The following is a 22,951-nucleotide window of genomic DNA, read 5'->3' as shown; positions in this document are numbered from 1 at the left end:
TGACCTTCGGTCATTGTTTGGCCAATATCTCCAGATCTAGTCATCCAAATTCTGCGATTTTAGGTTCCTTAAAAAGATCTCTTCAAGGGCGACAACATATCTAAAATTCAGAGAGATTCAACAACTAGATCTTTCGCAATTTTCTTCAAAAGTCTTATCTTCAAACTAGTCCAGAACCATTACGCATTGGAACAAGCCGGTTTATAACAAAATGCCACTAAAATCTTTTGATTTTTTCAAAGTTATCATTATGGTTAATTTTTAATAGAATTTTCCTAACGAATTATTGTTAAAGTTAATAAATACATTTAAATGACTAAAATACCCCGCCATTTTTAAGTTTAGCATGTAAACAATTTATCAATAATTTTTATCTCACATAAAATAAGATATATTTCATTGTACTATGATATTGAGTATAATAATATTGGATAGTTTATAAATAATTTTTAATAATTTATGCAAAGGCAAAAATAATCTTTTTATCTAAATTTTGTTTTAGTCATGATTATACTAAGAGGACAATAATTTCGATATCAATTATGATATTTTAAAAAAAATTAATAGTAATTATGTAAAAATCTCTTAATTTTTACGACCAAACATCAAAAAGTTACTTACAATAACTACTTTATTTCCTCAATTTTTAGCTATCAAACACCCTCTAAATTGGACTCTTAATCTCAATCAATTACTCAGCTACAATAAGTTCACTAATTTTTATCGTTATTCTTATCAAAAAGAAATGCGGATGCGGATAGGATAGAGTAGGATTTTACTACCACTATCCGTCTATCCAGTACGTTTTCACCCCGAGACCCCTAACTGCACAGCTGATGTTCAAAAATCGCAACTTTGGTCTTTGGTTGGGGGAGAGTGGGAGACCTGCAACAGTCCTCGAGCCTTTCTTTCCCCCATTGTAACAACCAACACAGAGTTGCGAAGAGGGAGGGGATCTCCGATCCACGATGGCGCCGCACGATATCCGCCGTCCGTTCAAGCGCCCAGCGATCTCCGACCAGCAGCGGCGGCGCGAGGTCGCCCTCCTCCGCCAATCCCAGCACCGCTCAGACTCCCAGAACCGTGCCCGCCACCTCGCATCCTCCCTTCTCTCCTTCCACGGCCCACCTGAACCGGAACACGAACCCGAGTCCGAACCGGACCCCGAACCCGAGTCTGGTTCGCCGGCGAGGGATTTGGACGTGGTCAGGGCCGCGAAGCTTAAGGGTTCCGAGGCTCGCAAGTGGTTCGCTCGCCAGCTCATGCTGCCGGAGTGGATGATCGACGTCCCGCCTCATTTGGATCGTGACTGGTTCGTTTCATCCTTTCCGTTTCTCATATAAAGATTCAACTTTTACTTTTGGACTTTCTTCTATGGAACTGGAAGAAAAGCTCAAGTTGAGATGTTGAAAGAGTTTTCCTGAGGTTATAGGTTGAAAGTTTTTACTGGGTTTGAGCTATTACTTTTGATTTAAGTAAATAGGGTATCCTTTGAATTATCATCATTTTTAGTTAATACGTAAGTTATATGAGTTTAGTGTGATTGATTTTAGAAAAGATATGGCCTTGGGATTTGGTGAAGTTGAAATTTTGGAGAAATAAACTGAGCTTCTAGGTTGAAGTTCTTGGTTCTTATTGAATATGAAGAAAAATATAACCTGAATCATTATCAAGGTAATGTAAGAGGGAATCTGAATAACAAATCTTCATCATTAGGTTAAACTGTTAATGGCATGGAAGATAAGTGTATTGTCACAAAATTATATCAGAAAACACCTAAATTGAATAGCATATGGTGTGTGGCAAAAGAAATAGTTTATAGAAAGTTGTATTCCTTCCACATTTTGATCTATGTTTGTTTGTAAAGTGAAGTGTATTGTCACAAAATTATATCAGAAAACACCTAAATTGAATAGCATATGGCGGCAAAGGAAATAGTTTATAGAAAGTTGTATTCCTTCTACATTTTGATCTATTTTTTTTTGTAAAGTGAATGTGCTACAAAGGAGTGGTTGTTCTGTTTTGCATGATTGGATGAGTTGAAATTGTGCCATGTGTTTGACTATGATTTCACTTGCCTTGAGCTGTTGCTGCACCAATAAAACTATATCCTTTTGCAGTTCCTTTTCTGTTGTAGCATGTTACTTTTCTCTATGTATATCATATTGAGATTTAACATAAAATCAACACTTTCACCGCATATCCTTTTCTCTTTTTCTAGTTTGCAGTCCATCTTCTTCTGTTTATCTGGCTTGTGAGAAATGCAATATTGTTGTATTTTTGGAATAGCTTATGCTTCCCAAGTGTATAAAAGTACTGTTTTACAAAGAATAAACAGAAATTCATATAGGTATGTCTTTTCAAGGCCAGCTGGGAAGCGATGCTTTGTGGTTTCTTCTAATGGTACAACAGTGAGTAGGCTCCGTAATGGCTCTATTCTGCATCACTTTCCATCTTTATTGCCTAATGGAGCCAGAACAAAAGACAATTCAGGTCCAGCACATTCGTACTCTATTCTTGATTGCATATTTCATGAGGTGAGATTTCCTTTTTGTAAGTTTCTAATTGTTGATGTTGATCATATGTATTATTAGTTTTCAGAACTTTAATTAATTCTATACTTTCTTTTGTTGTGACACCTAGCAGCCAGATGAAACATACTATGTTATAGACATGGTTTGTTGGCGAGGTTACTCACTATATGATTGCAGTGCAGAGTTCAGATTCTTTTGGTTGAATTCTAAGCTTACCGAAACTGGAGCTTGCAATCCTCCATCTGCATACCATAGGTACAGGTTCAGCATCGTCCCAATCTATGACTGCAACCCAATGGGACTGCATGCAGCATATTCAGGTGCTGTGCCATATGCTAAAGATGGTCTATTGTTTTACAACAAGTAAGTTCCAGTCTTCTTCACAATTATATGGAGTATCATTAAATATTGTTCAATAGCTAATATTACCATATTATTCATCGTACTGTCTTCTTTTGCCAACTAGCTGTTTCCATTCCTTTTACTGTCACTATGCGTCCATACCTGCAACAACTTGAGGTTGTAACACTTGTAACTAATGATTGCCCTTCATATTGTTCTAGTTTTTGAAAAGAAAAATTGTATGTCAATGCTTTTCGAATTGTATGTTCTTGTTCGTTTTTCAAATTTAAGTTTAAGTCGATCATTTCTGAATCCTGTTTTGATGTTCAGATTTCTACCTGTATTCTAGAACTCATAATAGTCTTTGTTGACCCACAACCATGTCATGTTCATGTATAAAACTTACCTTTTAAATTGAAAAAGGATCTTAAATAATGATTTTCCATTTTAAATATAAGGCTTTTTACCAATTATACTTTATATTTTACTTATTTTGTGATTCACATCCTATCTTTGAAGATTTTGTAATCCGACCCTCAGTTTTTCCTATAATTCTCATTTAAGACCCTGGATTAACTTAGACAGTATTAGAAAAGGAATATTCCGTTATAATATACAAAATAATTTATAAATACACCTAAATTACTTTTGTCTTCTTCATCATCTTTTTCTCTTCCCCAAGAATAAGAAGAAGAAAAGGAGGAGGAGGAGGGGGAGAGGGGAAGATGAGGAAAGGTGCAGCGGCGGCAATAGCAATGATGACGACGGTGGAAGAGGTAAGTGGGGAGGATGGTGGAGGGATATAGAAAATGAGAGAGAATAGTGGGGGTATTTTAGTAACTTGGTCGACGTTAGTTAGTCAAAATAATGTTAAGTTGTTAAATAAAAATTATAGGAAAAAAGGAGAGGTGGGGTTACAAAATTCTAAAAAATGTGATGTGAATCACAAAATAGGTAAAATGTAAAGTGTGATTTATAAAAATCTTTTAAATATAAAATGCTATGTATGATATGAAGTTCACAACTTCATATTTTTAAGTTTTTAACATTTTGAAGTATACGAATTTCCTCTTCATTTGTGGCCTTATTTGCTCCTTCTCAGGCATGCCCATTATCAAACTGGCAACACACCATTAACATTAGTGTGGAAAGATGGAATGTGTAGCCAGTATTTTCTCGACACAGACAACAAAGGGCAAATTCCAACTCTGCAACAGGTACATGTACATTACTCACTCTGTACTCAATGCATTAAAGGAAGAATGCATTGTACATTCTTATTGTTTTCACAAGTTTGAATCCCCAAACTTTATGGAATAACTCTTCTTGTTAGGTATTTGGTTCAGTCAGTGGCAGATGGGCTATCACAGTCTACTCAATCATTCCCTAGAGACTTCTCACATTGATTTGTGCTCTATAGCAAAAACAGTATCGCTAAGGCTAAGAAAAAGCCCATTAGTATTTGAATCTAGGATGGATATCACTTGAAGATGGTCGATTGCCATAAATATTGTCATACTTAGCATGTAAGGATTCTTCTCTCATCATTCTTAGAAAAATTCTCTAGCGGCATCTGGTTTTGGGTTTCTTTGAAATCGGATGGAATATTGCTACACAATATTGGCATGGTGATCTTCTTAGTGTGTTGGTATTTCTTCTTAGTGCTTTAGTATGAAAATATGTAGTGCAGTAAAGATGATACATAATTGCTATCACTTCATCTTTTGTCCTCCAATGGCTGTTAGAATATGTTTCTTGCAAGTTGCAACAGCTATTGAACCTCAATAAAAGATTAAAAAACATAGTCTCAACTGCTCCAAAGAAAGAGGCAGGTTTTTATCATCGGCAGGCAGCTAAATATTGTCCTCTTCACAGTGGTGCCAAAATGGCTGCCAAAGCAAAGTTGGACAATATGACTTTCCAGAAAAGCTGCAATGACACTCTGTGGGTAGAGAATTCTACCTTTCTGGTTATAGTTTAGGATCACACAATCTAGGAGCAAATGCCCCCAAAAAGCCCTGTAGACATGGAAATAGACTTAGACAAGCAGGTTTGAGTATAGTGGAGCTTGAGGTCTAGCCTAGCTTTGACCAAAATGGGGTTGAATAGTGAAACTAATTTTGAGCCTAAATATTCATGTTCAAGCTTGGAACCCATGCCGTGTTTGGACATTGGCATGCTTGTCTACATTTGAATTAGTGTTCAGTGAGTTTGCTACCATACATAAAAGACATTAGAGTAGAGGAAAGCAATGGATGGATAAGTAATCAAGACTTTCCCTCTAGTGAAGAAAAAGGAGAATTGTGAAGAAGGAAAGTTGAAGAGGTTATATCTTTTCTTCTCTCCTCATCTAATAGACAAGTCATTTTTCAAGTTTTCGTTTGTCCCTTGCTCTAGTTTTTGTGAGTAGGAACCTCAATCATTTCTTGAAGAATAGAGAGCAATTCAGCTTGTAAAAGTTTTGTCAAGAAGTTCAAAAGACGAATACAAATCAGACATGCTTAATCTTATCCAATGGTGACATGCCAGTCGTGTTCTGATTTATTTCCTTGATTCAAAATTCGATACTGTCATACTATTCATGGCCTGCAGACTTGAACTTTTAGAAAAAGAATGGTGAAAAGTATCGGATCTAAGATAAAGTTGATCTAAGAAGGAAGGAAATATACCACTGAATTTAGTTCAGTGGCATGCATATTTGCAAATTGGCTAAGGGAAGGGAGGAAAAAGGACGAAGATGATTAGAGGCAAATTAGAGGACAATAGAAAGATGACTACAAAAGTCATTTCATTAATCCAACATTATCTATAGCATTTCACTGAATATAGCTCTCTTTGATGATAAAATCCCAACACTGACAGACCAAGCAAGAAATCTCATACTTTTCTGATTTTAATTTCCTTTCTGAAAATTTGAAAAAGAAGAGTGGAAAATCTAGAGGATTTGGTCGGCTGTTAGAACGGCAACAAAGATTGAGCCATCTTCTAATTTGCCCAATAGAGTTCTCTACTAATTTTAAGTCATGTGAGTGTCTTATTACTACAGTGTAGTCCAAATATTAAGTTATTTCTTTTTGGCTGTTAATGATGTAACTACCATTTACTAAAGCTAAGTTGTAAAAGATTTAGAGAACTTGTATATTATCCTAGATGTTTTGGCTCTTCAGAGCATGTCAATGACATCCGGCCAGCCTTCTGGCTATATGCAGTCCAACCAGTATATTTCTAATATTTCTATTTCCTTGTGTACTGATCAGATTGTCTTGGAGTTGCAAGATGATGGGAAACTAACTACTTCTGATGACCCTCCAGTTGTATTTGGGTGCTTTGATGGAGACATTGTTCAGAAGGTAATTTAAATTTTACAAAGCTTATTTTTCTAATGTACCAGCTGCAGCTTACTATAATAATTTCATGTTATAGATACACTATTGTGTCTATCATAGTAGATCCATCATAGAGGTCTCTCCGAGCTCTTAAAATTAAAGTACGTGATAGCTCTTATTATCTTTCTCTCACTCACTCTTCTATCTTATGGATCAAAGGCAAAATCCTTGCTATATCTGCAATAAGCTAGTGGATGAAGATCTCTTATGATTCGACTACAATTAGTACATTTCATATACTTGACAAAATGTGTCACTAGATCTACTTTTCAGTGCTTGTTTTAGATTTCTCTGGGTGGGAATGTTAAGTCTGTTACATCTGCTCCAATGAAAGTTATATGATTAAAGGGTTCATTTTTGTATAACTTGATTCTGGGCAGTATGTTTAATGATTACTGTTTAGAGTTCCTGAATATTAAATGAACACTCGTCTTTACACAGCATTTTCTTCTATCCATTTTTATGCATATTTTCCTTGAAGTATCATAATTTAAGATAGTTCTTTATGCAGTCAGGTTTACAGTCAGGAAATCTTCTTCGGTTCGCCATTAGAGATGAAACTGTGAGTCTCGTTGAGGGAAAGCTGGAGATCAGTAACCTGCAATTTCTAGGAAAGGCTAATCGTGCACGGGCTTTTGCTGACAGCCACTCCAAGGTTAGAAAGAAAATTTGCTCTACTCTGTGTGGCTGCTTTTCTAAAATGTAGATGAAATACATTATAGTACGAATTATTCTACCTCTGAATGGGTTATTGGTTCAATTTGATGCTCTCGGCCTGATTGTAATTTCATACACAACTTAATCTGACCTGCCAACCAATAGATTAGTTAAATTTGTAGGAAAAATGCAAAATTTTGGGGTTTCCCACCTGAATGCTTAGTAATATGACACCAACTCATAAAGTAAAGAGTCATTTGTAGGGTAGAGTAGACAGTCGTTTGAATATTCGGGATAGCTATGATGGTTGTGGTGGAAGCTCCAACCACACTACTAGCCTTTCATAAGGGGGGCTATACATTAACAAGGTTAGCCTCCGATACCTTGAACTATTCCTCTATCATTGAAATTAGATCCTGGTCTCATAAAAGTGTACCACTATAAACAAAATCAAGATGATATTGACCAACCCCTCTTTGTGCACCTAAAAATGCTGAGATAAAATAGGAAGGATGTAAGGGAAAGAAAGGGCAGCTTTAACCCTAAAAGTCATCTTCATCACTCTTAACGGCTATTGATCTTAAGATATGCCACTTCTTTTTACAGGTTTACATGCAAGCAGTTGTAGGTGTATAAGTATGTTGATGGCTTTAATGAATCTAACCTTTCTAATTAATGACAATTACTTTCTATCCTTGATATGGATTTTGTGCCTGCTTAAAATTCATCGGAGAACGAAAAAGAATTAATTGGACAATGGCAGTTCAAGTTTTTAGTAGCTTTGGAAAGTTTGTGTTTATGCTGAATTTATACAAAATTATGCACGATTCTGAGATTTTACACAGAAGGACCTTTCAGGCGTTTAGACCAGTGGATGAAAGAAATACCCTGAAGTTGTTTGCTATGTTGCTGGACAGCTAGTGGATCAAGCTGTCATCAATCTGGTTGATTCATTCTCATCTCCTTTTTCTTTCTTTTTCTGTCATTCAGGTATTGTTCCAGTATGCTGCTCGTCATTCTCCTCTTCGGATCGAAGATCTATCTGCATCCCTCCAGTCAAATCCTGTTGATGACAGTAAATCCACAGATATTGATATGGCTGGTTGAGAAGTTAAATAATCCAATAGAAAATGGTTGCACATCACTACATAATGACTCAAGATAGCAAGTAACAAGTGAGTTGCGCAAGGTCGCAATGGAATATCTATGCCCCTAATATTGTATTCTGGGTGGAAGATCATCTTTGATTTTACTGGCTGAAGTTTTCAATTGGCAGATAAAGATTAAAAGAGAGTTTTATATTTTCTGATAACTGAGAAGTTTCGGTCAGATGGGAGAGCTATGGAGATCACTAGAATGTTGCTTCTTGGTTTTTATTGTAAAAAGATGATCAAGAATTTTATGGAACTTCTATAAAAAAAAAAGAATTTTATGGAGCAATTTAATGCAGATAGAAATGGCATTTGATCTCTCAATCGTGACTTCTAAAGTATTTGATTGGTAAGTCTTGCATTTTGGTGATATCTTGCAAAAGTAGCGACAATTAAGCATGAGAAGATATTCCTTTTAGCATATAAACTATATTGCTAATGTTGTGAAAAAGAAAAAATCGTGCCTTACAACTCTTTGCAAATTATTTACAGTACTTGTAGAATAGAGTTTATATGAATTTCTATGCAAAATCAGGAAAACAAGGCTATAATATTACAATAATTTCTAGCAGCTTCCTATTGTTGTTCAAAATCCTATTATACCTACTGGATTGCTTTATTTTTTTATTTTTTATTTAAAAAAGTGGGAACTTAATAATGTCAACGGAATTTGAATTTAAGAACACTCATACAACACTCTCTTTAGCTATCTGTGTACCTTAATGAGTTATTGTTGTTGTATATAAGGATTTCTTATTTATTAGAATTTTATAGATAGGAAAAAATAGGTAGTGTTGCAAAATTGAAAACAATTTGGTTTTTGTGCAAATGGCTCCCACTGAATTGAAATAACAGAATTATTTTTTCAAATTTATCCCACATGTGCAAATAAGAAATTTTACAAGAGAATATATGCAAAAAGAAAAGGAAAAATAAAAAAAAAGGTTGAGCCTCATTTGCTCATTGCCATCAGCTATGCTAAAGAAACCCTACGGAGACAATGATGCCAAATAAAAGAAAAATCTATAATTGCATCTTTTCCTTTTCCCCTTCAGACCGGATGGCCTGCCCATTTGGGTGTAAGATAAGAAAAAAAATTAGGAGAAGAATAAATTAGAGACTTATCATGGGATAAAGCTAATTATCTTTTGGTGTTTGTTTGAAAAAAGAATGACAAATATAATGATGTACTGAATAAAAATAAGAAATAATAATGATGCTTGATTGTGTTGATCTTACTGCAGTTTTCTTAGTTTAATGTAAATATATATTTATAATTTTATCTTATAATTATTGTTTCGATAACTCATGGTTATTTTTGAAACTCCTAGCCAAGAAATAATTTTACTAAACTCATCATAATTTATATATAGATATCATCGCAAACTATATCAATACATTTTCGTTACATACATATAATAAAATGCTACTAAGTATATTATAATCTTATAGCATTATAAAATGAATCTAACCTTCGAAATGTGGTACAATACATCACTATAAATACTACATAAATTATAAAATCCACTTAAAATAAATAAATATTTGGATAAAGGGGTTTGAGAGGGGCAGAACGGTCATTTGCTAAAATGGGATAACTCGCCCCTTTATCCTAGTTTCCTTGCCCTACCTAACACCGAGGATAGAAAATGCATGATAAACCCTAGGATTAAACATCCATTTAGTACAGATTTTTTTGGGATAAAGGGGGATTTAATTAGTATAGATATGAGTCAAATTGAAGGAGGCCACTACCTTTTATTTCTTATCAGGTTTAAGAGGTTTCTCTTTGTGAAAAGATTAAATTCGCAATTTAGTTCATAATTTGTATTAGAAAAATAGTATTAAATAGTTAATTTCTTTTTATTTATAGATTGAATTTGCTTATTTATCTAACATCTTACTTAGTAACATACTAAGTAAAAGTACACGAGTTCACTAATATATATATACACATATATCGTATCGGCATTTCTGTATCTTGTATCTATATCCATACTTCATAGGAGGTGTTTATCCCAAGTAACATACTTTTATCTCAGCTTACCAAATGGATAGTGTATCCCAAACATGAATTTTGACAATTTAATAGTAAATGCACCAAATCAAGCTTAAAAGGCAAAAAGATATATGAATAATTTTCTATATATATATATATATATGTTTTCCAAACTCAGTAAAACGTAACAGCAAACTACATAACATGAAAATGATTCTATTCAAACAATTGTGATTCTATAGGCCTATACAGAAGCCTCTGAAATGGAATATACATATGCTAAGTATATGTACACTATACAAAGTATAACTTCCTTTATTCTACTTTTTGAATTGTATACCGCTGCGACATTGGTTATCCCTAGTTCTGGTACTTGAGCTGTTCCTTTTCCAGTGCAAATGCAAGCACATTAGAGAGGTCTGCAAAACACTAACCAGCTGTCAGTAACTCCATAAGGTTAGCTCTTATATGGCAACATTTCTGTTAAAGAGCTAAATAGATTGCATCACCTTTATGTATTATTGTACTATGATAGATTTAGATCCTTTGACCACAAAGCGCCCTTCACTATACTTTCTGAGCAACTTATAGATGGATTGCCTTTTTCAGTAGAGATTTGAATTCCTGACTCCTTGACCAGTCATCAATTTCACGAGCTCGCAGAACAGGCAAAGGATGGGATAGCTGTGTATCTTGAGCATTCCTGAACAGCAAAGGAGAAAAATCCTCAAATGAGCTCTTATCAAGAGCCTAATGGAATTATCTTGCATTATTTTTTTTCCAAAGATGACACCAACCTGATGTACCATCCAACCGGGCTCGAAGAAGCCTTGTCATATGAACGAGCTTGATCCAAGAAAGCATCGACATTTAGCTGGTCAGAAAGAGATGGACATCCTCCAGCCAGTTTCATCAGAACAGATATGACAACCTCTTGATGGGACATAGAAGAAAGATTATTAGATGTAGGATGATTGGTTGTTCTAAAAAGCATAGAGAACCCTGTCATATTTCTGGCTGCTACAAATCATGGAATTGACTAGTGTCAGAATAAAAAAAGGATGCTCTTGTAATTCAATACCCAAATAGGAATTTGCAATTCATATAGAAAAAGTTTCATATAAGTTCCAGTATCTGTACAGATGGATACTGTCCTACATCAGAATCTTCTGACTCATATAGCCCGTTAGCTGAATAAAGAAAATGGATGGCTACAGCATGAAAAGAATTTTCAAGTATAAAAACATGCCTGAATAATAGGGAAATAGATAAGTAACTTCCATGTACAGTTACAGGAGAAGAAATACAACATGATTTCCCTTTCCTTTTCTGTTGTTCACCATGCAGGAATCAAAGATTTCACTACCACCTTAAAAATAGAATGAGAGGGAGGAGAGAAATGAGAGTTTGGGTAAAATTTAGTTTTTCTTCAGGATAAAAAGGTACCTTAGGATCTTGAGCTACAAGAAGAGCTGCTCTATCACAAGTCAGCTCAGCAGCTCGGAGCCACCTATATAGCTGTTCTTCCAGAATACGACCAAGAAAACCAAACCCTGAAGGCAGTAAAATTGTGAAACTTTTCAGTACTTATACATTATTTGCAAAATCGGAAGACAGGATATCCCTCATCTGTGCAATTGGAAAATGCATAGGACCTACCAGGTACACTGTATGCTCCCAGTGTTAATATGTTGGCGAAAGTAAGCCATACCCCATGGTCGCACTTTAGGTGGCCCAATTCATGAGCCAAAACAGCCTAATCACAAGATAAACATAGAAAATATGACTATCTCATTTGATCCAAACCAGACTGGTTCTTATATTTCAACTGCAATATCAAGGGTAGGAAATTTCACCAACTTGGCTTACAGTCACAGACTCACTATTGAATATTGAATGTTCAATGATCATAAGTAGTGGGGATAAGTAGGCATGAACGCGTCTATAATTGCTAATGCCTATTGGATAATTCAGTCAGAAGTAAGCACAGTTTGATATACTAAGGATAAAAGTTAAAAAAAAATAGATATTGGTTGACAAAAGGATATTTCAGAAAGCAGTAAGCAAAGAGAACTTAAGAAATCCAAACTGCAAATTCTGCATTGAGGCTTCCTTTTTAATACTTCTATCATGCATCCTCACTTTCTGATAGTCCTTGTCACGGCACTCATACTACTCAATCAAAGTGCAGAATTCCCATGCCAGGCTACAGTATTTAATGGTTAGCATGATTATACCTTAGTGGCAGCTCTCTAGGTTTGATCACTATGAAAGATGATGCAAACCTGATAGTGCTGCACCTGTCATAAATCATTCTTTCCTTTTGCCTCAGTAAGCAATCAACCTCTATGACATGTTAAGGACTTAAGGTAGTCAGTGAAATTACATGAAGCTTTTTGTCTTCCATTTCTATGAGCTTCAAATTTTCCGAGATGATCATTGTTTACAAGATTTAACATCTTAGTTATCAGTATGATGCTACTTATAGTCACCGATGATGACAAACATGTTGCCTCATCCAGGAACTCCACTTTTTGCATGCTCCATTAGTTCGCACCTTCTTCTAGACCCTAGTACAGACTTGTATGCATCAACATCTTCATTTTTCTCTATCATGATACTTCTTGATTACTGTATCAACTATCAAGATGGTGCAAGACTAACCCAGATGGTTGCTGGATGGTAGATCCATGTTCTCCTTCTTCACATACAGTTTTAAGTTTTTAAACCAATAGTAGGCAAACCAGAACTCCGAATGGTTCGTTGTTACACTTTGTAAAATCATAGAGAACATCAGCCCTTCTATAGAAAAAATGTAAACAATGTTTGGCAAAGAAAACTGTATGTAATACCTTGGAAGTCTATACTTGTCCTTGGATTTAAGTAAAAAAAAATTCTTAAGATGCATCAACCCCATCACAACTATACTAGAGAACAATATATTCTGCAGTTTAGGCAGTGGAAAGAAATTATGATACCTGTAGTTCTCTTCTAGTAAGAAGCTCCACCAGACTTGTATGGACGACGATAAATGGTTTTCTACCTCTGATTGCTAAAGTGTATGCATTTGGAACAGGATTCTGACGGACATAAAGATCAGGAGCCTCAGTGTTCAGTACTTTTGCAGCCTCAACCAGTAAATGATGAAGATCAGATAGCTGTACACAGATAGAGGAAACATAAGTCTTGAATAATAAAACAACCCTACTAGACTCTGATGTATTAAAGTGGTCTATTGTATTTCTTGGTGGGTAAAAAGAATGAGAGACAATACTTGAAGCACCAATGTTTGAGAAGGCTTCATATCAGTAGCCGAGTTGGTGTGGAAGTACAAGCTTGATTAGGGAATGACTCATGATGCGACCAACTCAGAATCTGATGAAACTTGGTATTTTGGCAAGTCCACATGAAAGACAAAAGGATTAGAAGTCATTGCGGCCTGGTCACAATGATGCAAGGATTTTTTTTTTTTGGCAAGGAAAGATATGAACACTGTCACAAAGGAGAGGAGTAATATATGAAGGTTTAGGGTCTTTAAAAGAGTTAACAGTAACTTATGCTTGGTAGAGGGCTGAATCAAGCCAATGGAGAGTTAGATAAACCCAAGCCTGCCCGAAATCTAACCAGGCCTCAATTACTAAGCCTGGTCCAACCTGTCAAGCCCTAAAAATCATTAACCCGTCCTGAAAAGTGAAAACAAATAGAGCTGAGATAGGGGTCCCTTTGGTCAGGTTTGAGGAGCAGATCTATCATGATTATTTGACTCTCTCAATATATTTAATTATTTATCCACCAAAGCTCATTTAAGAAATGGAGATAGTCAACAATGACTGGAGAAACTAGAATGAATTTTCCAGACAATGCTCCGCATCAAGATAAAATGCAGCTGAAGATAATGATTACCTCATTCTCAGAATGTAAAAGAAATGATAAAGAACTCAAGAAAGTGTTAGGACACATATTATATGGTTAGGTAAGCGCTGGGATTAATCCTATTCAATATGTACGAACATAAATTGCTACAGGGTAATTGACCAACTCTTCAGAATCAGGAAAAAGAGGTTTCTCAATCTACCAGCAGAATAAGCACTTTAGATTTGAGAGGATACAACACTTGAGGGAGGTTGAGAACAATATTGTGTTCAAGGAATGAAACAGTATGATTTTCAATAATAAAGGCTGCATAGACTATAATAGCTTAGTTGCAAGTTGCAACCCATCTGAATGATTTACTTCTTGACATTTACAATCAAATCATATAAAAAGGAATAAAAGGACCAACCTGATTTTCTGAAACAAGTACTGATGTTCCTATATTCTGAAGAAGCATAACCTGTTCTGTAACTGGTCCTGCAGTAAATATAACAAATAATATGCTGTGTCAGTAATTATTAGAGAAAAAAGGAAGCAAGGATGTACATTTACAAAGAGCAGAATTAAGAACTTCAACAAAAAGGTAACTTATTTTGTACATCGACTAATTCTACAAATATTCATCCCCCCGCTCCCCAACACTCATAATTATATTCATTTCAAACTGAACTCAGTTTAGAATAATGTACCTAGGATGAAAGTATTTAGCACATAGTCAACAAAGTCATGTTCTGAAGCTTCCTTATGGTTCAATAAAAAAATCTTCCTTTACAAAAACTAAGTTGTTTATACTAGACTGACTATATGAGAATTGCAACAGCAGCTAGCAGGTACCTCAAGTCCTCACTTAAAGTGAACTTGGTAAAACAAAAATGTACCTAAAAAGAAGTATTTGGCATGTAGTCAGGAAAGTCATGTTACAAAGCTTTCTATCTGGAGGTTAAGTTCTTCATACTAGACTGAGTATCGATCTAAGAAGAATGCGATATGCAAGAGCTGCTGCCCCAAAAGTGAATCTACGGAATCCCTGAAGTTGATGAAAAATTGTGAACTTCTGCTATAAGTTTACAAATGCAGCTTATAAGAGAATATATTAATATGTCTAGTAACAAGATATTAGTAAATGTTGCAACTATGTCAGATTGCAATCCACCAGTATATTGTGTATCCATGTGAAATGAGAAAAAAAAAGCCAGCAGAATGCAGATTCTGCAACCTTAATACTAGACTACCAAAAGAAGGGCAAGGTTATTGGTCATACCAGTGACATCTATATTATGTAGTAAGCCTACCTAGTGACTGGTGATGTTTGGTACTGTTGTTTGTAAACTTTTAGTTGGTGTGATAAGTGGTATATAAGATAATACGTATAATAATAAAGAAGGGATTTAGGTGAATCATAAGGCATGCAAATATGAACTATTATTGAAACTTTAAGATCTAAGAACTGAATTTCAATTTTTATTATACATTGAACCTATAACCAAAGTATAGATAACACCAAATACTCATCTTGATAAAAATTAAAGTTGAACATACAAAAGTATAGCCATATCCAAATAAATTGGTTATCAAAGGGCGGACAAGACAGATAGATCCAACATGTCTCAACATGTGCATAGGAACAACGGGCCCCAACATCTGGAGAGTAAGAAATTGAGGCTTATAATCAGAGATTGGTTTAAAAGAAGTCCCAGAAAAATTGTTAGATTACAAAACAAGTTCGTTGCCTTGATACCAAGTTGGTAGCATCTTAAATGTAATGCAAACTTGGAAAAGAAATAAAGAAAAAAAAAAGATCAAAATGAAAAATCACCTAGCTGGAATCTGATATCCGAGGTTATGCACTTCTATTCCACTAGATTAGATCATCAACGGATCAAGGCACTACAAATTTCTACTTGTTATACTAAAGTAAGGAAACCCATACAGAAAGACTGTCGAATTTGTGAAAGGGTTAATACAATGATCATCATTTTTACATACTCATGAGCTTTAGACTTCAACATTTGCATCTAGTTGTCGCTCCTCTTAAGTTGTCATTATTTAAGAGAAGCACTTATAACAAATCTCTTTTCATAGGCAAATGTGACAAAGCTAAAATCTCTACCAAAATTGTGGGGAGAAAGAGAGGGAGTTTCCTAGTCTAGATTCTTTCTTTTTTCAAAAAAGGAAATATACCCATATTGTAGAAAGAAGAAGGAAATTAGCACTGGTAATATATGCTAAATAAATTCACAAAAGGCAAAAGTGTCCTATGTTTAAATCAACACAAAATATTGGAGTTCAACTCTTCAATGCATATGTGATATAGCCAGAATATGTGCAAATGATAGCTGACAAGGACCATATAACCATATAAATTTGTTTAGCATCATATGGTCCAAAAATTCATTTTTAAAAACATATCGGTATATCTTACCAAATAATAAAGAACAAAAGAAAAAAAAGATCATCTGATCGCACAAGAAAGTCATTTTTGAAAACCATATTACCGTCAGAAAGAACAAAAAGTAAACGAGCTACAAATTTATCCGCCGCACCGATAGCATGATACGATCACACCACCAATTCGTCTCTAACAACATTGCTACAAGGAAAAACAACAAATAAAAAACTTTAGTCATGTACTACCTAACAGAGCCTTGCCGATTTCATTAAGTCCAGGAATTGCCCTCAGAAGCAACGTATTCTGTACAATAAATACACCAAAAACACATATAGAAGCAGTGTTAGCATAGACTATTCTTCAAAATCTAACCCAAACTACCAAAATTGGAGATACCCAATTGAAAAAATGGCAATATAACTCAAAAAAGGTCCAAACTTGAAGCAAAAAACAAGAAATTATCGTCGACCCAGAAGTGGATATTTACTTGCTTATCAAGTGGGTGCCTGAAATCATCGGCATCAAGATCACGGAAGACCACCGGAGAGGCGCGGCTAACCGCAACCTGAACTCCATATCTCCTCACCTTCGTCCTCCATCCAACCTTAACAGCAAGAGTATCCCACCTTCCACCGTTCGATGCATTGGGAACCGCGAAGCAAGGCCTGTGGGAAACGAGGTAGGGAGGAAGGAGAGAAGAAGCCATGCCAAGAGAGAAGAGGCAGGCACTCCAACGGTAGCCTCTACTTATCAATAAGTATTATACTAGTAGAAACTACGGCGCTTAATATTTGGTGGAACGAAAACAATATATATTGTACCCAAGATTGTACCCAGAGAGTTATTTTTATTTGCTAAATTTGAATATAATTTTTCACCCTCGACATATCTTTAACTAGCAAAGTCAAGTACCAAGTTTACTTTTCTCTCAATAGAAAAAAAAAACACCAAATTTATTAGCCATATATTATTTGTCGGCAAATTTGTATCTAGACATAAAAAGTAAATACGGCGTTTTTGACCAAACTAGTTCTATTTTAAAATTTATTTATCAAAATAGACGACCCATAAACTTAAATACTAAAAAGATTTTATTTTACTGTAACTCTAACTAAAATGCTTAAGTGTTAAATATTTTATTTATCTAAAAATAAAATACTAATAAACATTTTTCTAAGTACGGGTAGAATAGTAAATTAACTCTTCTAGGATGAGTTTTAAGGAATACTTCTATCTTGGCAAGCATGCAGTGACATTTATAGGAGGTGTATATCACCTCTGTGTGTGTAATTTACTACTATAGTTATTCTAACTTTTTTTATACTAGCGTATACATATTATTCTAATGTTTAGTTATATTCTAGTATAATGTGTAATAATTACACTTAATGTGATATAAAACTAAAATATTAGTTTAATAAATAATTAAAATATCGCTTACAATGTGAATAAAAAAACAGAGAGTGATAAAATGATATCTTTTCAAGAGTAAAATAGTAATTAAATAAATATAAAAAAATTATATGAAAGATGAGATGAGTGAGTAACTATTATTATACTAATATAAGCATTAGTTGTTATTTAGTTGTTATACCAATATAAAGAGGTTTATATCAGAATAAGTTTATTATTATTCCACAAGTGAACGCTTCATTTGTATGTGATCATTGGTTAAAAAAAGTTAAATTCTATTAAAAGTTGATTGAAGTTAATTAGTCAATAATTACTCTGTTACCTATCTCATGTATGAACCCAAATCATCAACTACATCTTAGGGTACCATGTAGGGCTACCAAAGGATTATTCTTTGTCCCAAATTATTTGATTGGATAGGAGTGAGTTGGAATAAATGGTGAGCAATCTTCCATGAAAGCAATGTAAACTTCACTATTTTTCAAAGGCAGCATGAGTTGATGAGAGGAGGTCCACAGATGAAGTTATGGCAGAGCTTTGCCCTTATTTCCCTTTCTTTGACTATTAACCTAAATGTAAATACTAGAACTTTTATGATATAATTGCTATATAAAGGATAATCCTATCTCAATCAAATTAACATGAATATAAATATGAAATTTATTTATTATCTATTAAATGTATTTAACACAGATAATTAGCTATTTCCAAGACCCAAATATATATATATATATATATTATAAATAAGATTTGGATTTAGTCTATTAGGGGCCGAAAAAGATTGGGCCTGGCCTAGCCCAAACTAGTATTTATGATAAACTCACATATTTATGTATTTATTTTGTCATGATTATCTATTTTAAAGAACAAACTCTTTTTATAAATTTATAAGTTTTGGTGTATTCATACAATAGATACACTAAAGATCAACCCTCCCGAATACACTAGTGATTATCAAAGCCAGGCTGAACCACTAGCGCTAATGGTTAAGATAGTATATCTCTCCAACCAACTCATTTTTATGAGTTAACTCATGCTACTAAATTCTTAAATTATCTATATATATATATATATATATATATATATATATATATATATATATATATATCATATGCAAATAAAATATTCATACTATATTAGAGAAAATTATAAAATAGAGTATTATATCACTAAGAAAATATTATTAAGATTTTATTGATCAAGAGTTATAATACAAAGAAGTATATGAATCAGTCTATACTTAAGAGGAACAATCTTGAATAACTTGACCGGCAAGATGATGGGTTGCGATGAATAATAGTACCTACTGTCTAATTAATATCGTTGCTAGTTCTGTGGAATACCTTCACTTCAAAGGCAAATAACTCCATATAATTTGGGAAACTCACTTATTTATCCAACAAATTGGAAGAAAAAAAAAGACTTAATTTGTATTAAAAAGTTATTTTGAAACAAAAAAAGAAACAAACTAACGTTCCATTATGCGGAAGAAATTGGTGTAAGCTGTAAACAGGAAACACGGTTTACCTGGTCAATCGGAGGCCAACAAGGTGGGGCCCAAAGTAAGCAGCGAATAAGATGACACTCTCGATGTTGCGAAAAGAATTTTTATTAGAGTGCTCCAATTGGCTTACTCCATTATTGAGATAGACAGCCACGTGGGTAGGTGACAAGTGCTTGTCTTTATTTTGTCCTCCAACTGCTGCTTGTCCTACGTGGATTCCACTGTTGCATCGCTATGCCACATATGACATACCACATCCCCATCCATACCATCCCATCCCCCATGCATGATGATTGATGCATGTCATCACATCCACGGGAGACGTACGCCGCCAAAGCGGATCCAGAGTTCAAACGGAACCCGCCAATCTGATGCTTCTCGGATCCGGATATGCTCACTGCCCGGCGAGCTTTATGCTGGAAAAGTACAGTTTTACCCCCCTTGTTCTGGTCAAGCTTAAATTCAATTGTCTCTCTTTATATAAAAAGACTTAAATGCCCTTTTGATGTAGAACAATTGGTTGGAGATTTTTTTTTTTAAAATCCTTTATGCCTCTTTCACTTTAGATCCTCCTTATTTTTATATTTTTAGACATTATAAATCCTTCGAATGGATAGAAGATAAAGATCAAACGATCCGAAGATTAATAATTTTAATAGAAATTATTTTTACTCTTGTCTCTCGAATAGAAAAAGTAACGATTTCATATAAATAAAAATTATAAAATATTAAGCATCACGAATGTAAGTTAAGAGGGGTACTTGAATTTTAACCTATCGTGAAAGTTATATATGTTTATTCGCCTCTTTTGTCGGTGTACTAAAACATAGTAGACTTATAAGATTAGTTATTTAATATGAATAGAGATTTATAAAATAATAATAAATATGATATTACTCATATCAAAGCATAATCATTTATATATATGTATGCAAAATCAATTTATAGATTTATATAAAAGTTGACGTTTTAATATATGATTACATGTATATCAATTTTTTTTAATTATCTTTTATCTTTATTCATGGGTATGAATAGACATTTTTGCCCCTGAGGAGCTTAGTAGGATAAGGATTATATATATATATATTACATGAGGGTTAGGTGTCCTCATGAGATTTAATTCATCATTTCTTTATAATAAACTCACTATTACTTCTTCATCCACACTCATTGAAATTATTCCATAATTAATCTATTAGACTTCAATGGTAAGTTTCTGCTAGACTTTTAATAAAGTTAGTGGCCATATGGCCATAGCCTTATCTTGTGGGCATTGGATTGAGCTACACCATGAACATTCTCAAAGTATGCAAATAAAACAATGATATGAACATAAAAAACACAATGCACATTATTTTGACATAATCAAAGGATTTTAGCAATGTGTACAGATACTAACATGCCCTTCTTCTTTTTTTTCTAAACTATCAAGTGGACTTCTTGAAATAAAAATCTATCAAGTAGACAATGGAGTTTACAGTATGAGAAACAGCCAAATGCCTCTCTTCTTCTTCTTATTTTCCTTTTCTTTTGTCTGAAGATATGAAAGGTTAAGTATGAACAAACCAAAGTTGACATTCCATTTGTCAAATGGCATACATGTTACACATGCCTAATGAGTTTGCAAGGAATAGTAGCAATCTCATTGAATTGACTCAATTTTTCAAATGTAATATATATATATATATATATATATATTATAGTTGACATTTGTGCTTATTTCTTAACAACTGAGTGTGGAAGACAATAATATTATTTTAATTATCTTCTGAGGGTAAATTATAGCCTCTTTTGGACTGTTGTTTTCTTGGTTTCAACTTACCTTTCTATATTTTTAAACTTAAGCAATTTAACCCTATATGATATAACTAAATCATAACGGTTAGATTTGACATCCAAATTAATACTGCATATGTTGGAATAAATGTGATTTATTAGCATTGATATTTTCGTCATAAGCAATTTGCTAAATTATCAAACTACTCGTATCATTCTCAAAGCAGACTATTTCTGTAAGATAATTAGGTCTTTTCATATCTTTGTTAACGGTTGACTAATGATTGTAACTTAGTGTAGAATATAGAGAGAGTTAAATGCTTTAATTTAAAATACATATGAGTACTTTAAAATTGAGTCAAACCATAGAGGATAAACTATAATTTACCTTAATTTTTCTTTTACACCTTTGAGCTCTGCTGGATCTCCATATAATTCTCTCTTATGTAGGGTCATTGTTTTGTCCTTCAAGAATTCAATGCTATTTCTACTCTTCTGAATCTTAAATTATGAAAGGAAGCATAAGAGAAGATCACAGCAAATATGAGCTGGAGAGTACTTTCTAGAGATTACTGCTGATGTGGAAAATGTATTTTTTTTTTAAATTTTCTATGTAGTTCTTGTGAAATATAAGTACATGTTGTGATTTAATTAATCTGTGCCAATTAGCTCAGGTATAAAATCATGTGTTCATATGATGACAAAGGATTCATAATTGCCTATATTATATATATATATATATATATATGAACTTCTAAAGAAGTATCCTTTTAAGTTTTATTGTTTAGTCCCTTTGATTAGTCTAAGGTATTCTAATGACAGTCATTTTTTTTACTAATTAGCAAAAAAGAAAACAAATAAGTAAAGGGATTTAAATGCATGCTAAATAATATAATGTTTGTCATGAAATATTATTCCATCAAGTTATATTGAGTTAAAGATAACTGGGTGTTGTCTTAAAGACTTACAGCAAAAAATAAAGGTTGATTTAGATAGAAAAGAAATAGTAATAAAAATAAAGCGAAGATGTTTACGCAAAAAAATTTCCGCAAAACAACCATCAATTCATGCATAATTGACAGAAAATCCTCCAATATACACATCAAACTGGGAGAAGTGAAAAAAAAATCATCATAAACTCATGATATCAAAGAATACAAGTAGCAACTTCACCCACTTTTAATATGATATCCTATCTACATCTCCATTACCAAAAGGAGTCTCCAAAAGTGTGGAATAAGCAAAGCAAGATAGATAGACATGGATATCCAGATGGCTACCACCTTCAAAGCTAATTATTTACATCCATTATTCCAAGTACTGTCTACCTTCAGATCTGATTAGCTTCAGCTAGCATTCATCAAATACAATTAAGCAATTGCATGCTTGCCAGCCGGAAAAGTGGCCCAAAAACGAAAAAGAAAAAGAAACTAGTGAGGCAAGTACATGAGCCTCAAAGATTACAGCTGATAAAAAGAAAAACTTTGCAAAGATGCACCACCCTTTACAACCCTACAATTGTTGTTTCTCTTGCCAAACTATTCCTTAAAAATATGAATCAAAACATTTGAGTTTGGTTAATCTTTGTTGGCTTTTTCCTTGACAGTTGAAGCTTTTTTCTCCAGTAGGAACACCAAAATCGGCTTTTAGTTATACTGTCAACATAAAGAGGAGACAATCCTGGGGTGGGGGGTGGGAGGGAATTAAAATACATAGCTAAGATTAGCTGTAGAAGATTGTCTTCTGCTTAACAAAGATTTTCTATGGATATTCTCTAATCCCTATTCTAACTAAATAATAAATTTTGGAAGATCGTTAGAAGTTTTTAAGAGACTATATATAAGTTCAAATCTCGTCAGCCTGTGGCGGTCTTCACATCTTGTGCAGTATTAGGAGCTGCTCGTGAGAGGCAAAGGCTTAAACT

At 33.9% G+C, this 22,951-nt stretch overlaps 2 protein-coding genes across 4 annotated transcripts; one reads left to right on the top strand and one right to left on the bottom strand.

The window, feature by feature from the left end:
- Positions 1-816: 816 nt before the first annotated feature.
- Positions 817-8,359, top strand: LOC140798261 (uncharacterized). Of its 2 annotated transcripts, none has more exons than XR_012110806.1 (7): positions 817-1,312; positions 2,351-2,537; positions 2,647-2,897; positions 3,979-4,093; positions 6,134-6,226; positions 6,778-6,917; positions 7,910-8,359. XR_012110806.1 is itself a non-coding variant. In XM_073152061.1 (7 exons), exons 1-7 carry the CDS (start codon positions 969-971, stop codon positions 8,024-8,026), a joined length of 1,251 nt encoding a protein of 416 aa, XP_073008162.1. In that variant the 5' UTR covers positions 829-968; the 3' UTR covers positions 8,027-8,359. The 2 variants fall into 2 exon arrangements, 1 of the variants encoding a protein (XP_073008162.1); XM_073152061.1 differs by having other exon boundaries at positions 829-1,312; positions 6,774-6,917.
- A 1,840-nt stretch (positions 8,360-10,199) lies between these two features.
- On the bottom strand, positions 10,200-17,084 carry LOC140797258 (plastoglobule-localized metallopeptidase 48, chloroplastic). 2 transcript variants are annotated; one of them, XM_073150560.1, is made up of 9 exons: positions 16,819-17,084; positions 16,577-16,634; positions 14,352-14,419; positions 13,048-13,227; positions 11,729-11,825; positions 11,516-11,622; positions 10,867-11,000; positions 10,579-10,772; positions 10,200-10,488 (listed from the first exon to the last, which is right to left on the bottom strand). In XM_073150560.1, the coding sequence occupies exons 1-8, from the start codon at positions 17,035-17,037 to the stop codon at positions 10,655-10,657; spliced, it is 981 nt and encodes a 326-aa protein (XP_073006661.1). In that variant the 5' UTR covers positions 17,038-17,084; the 3' UTR covers positions 10,200-10,488; positions 10,579-10,654. The 2 variants fall into 2 exon arrangements, with proteins under 2 accessions (XP_073006661.1, XP_073006662.1); XM_073150561.1 differs by lacking the exon at positions 10,200-10,488 and having other exon boundaries at positions 10,632-10,772; positions 10,867-11,002; positions 16,819-17,072.
- Between the last annotated feature and the right edge of the window lie 5,867 nt (positions 17,085-22,951).

This window comes from Typha latifolia, chromosome 11 (assembly GCF_019914945.1).
Source record: "Typha latifolia isolate L0001 chromosome 11, TyphaL0001v2, whole genome shotgun sequence".
Taxonomy (NCBI): domain Eukaryota; kingdom Viridiplantae; phylum Streptophyta; class Magnoliopsida; order Poales; family Typhaceae; genus Typha; species Typha latifolia.
Note: the sequence above shows the minus strand (reverse complement) of the source record. Positions and strands in the feature narration are given on the sequence as shown.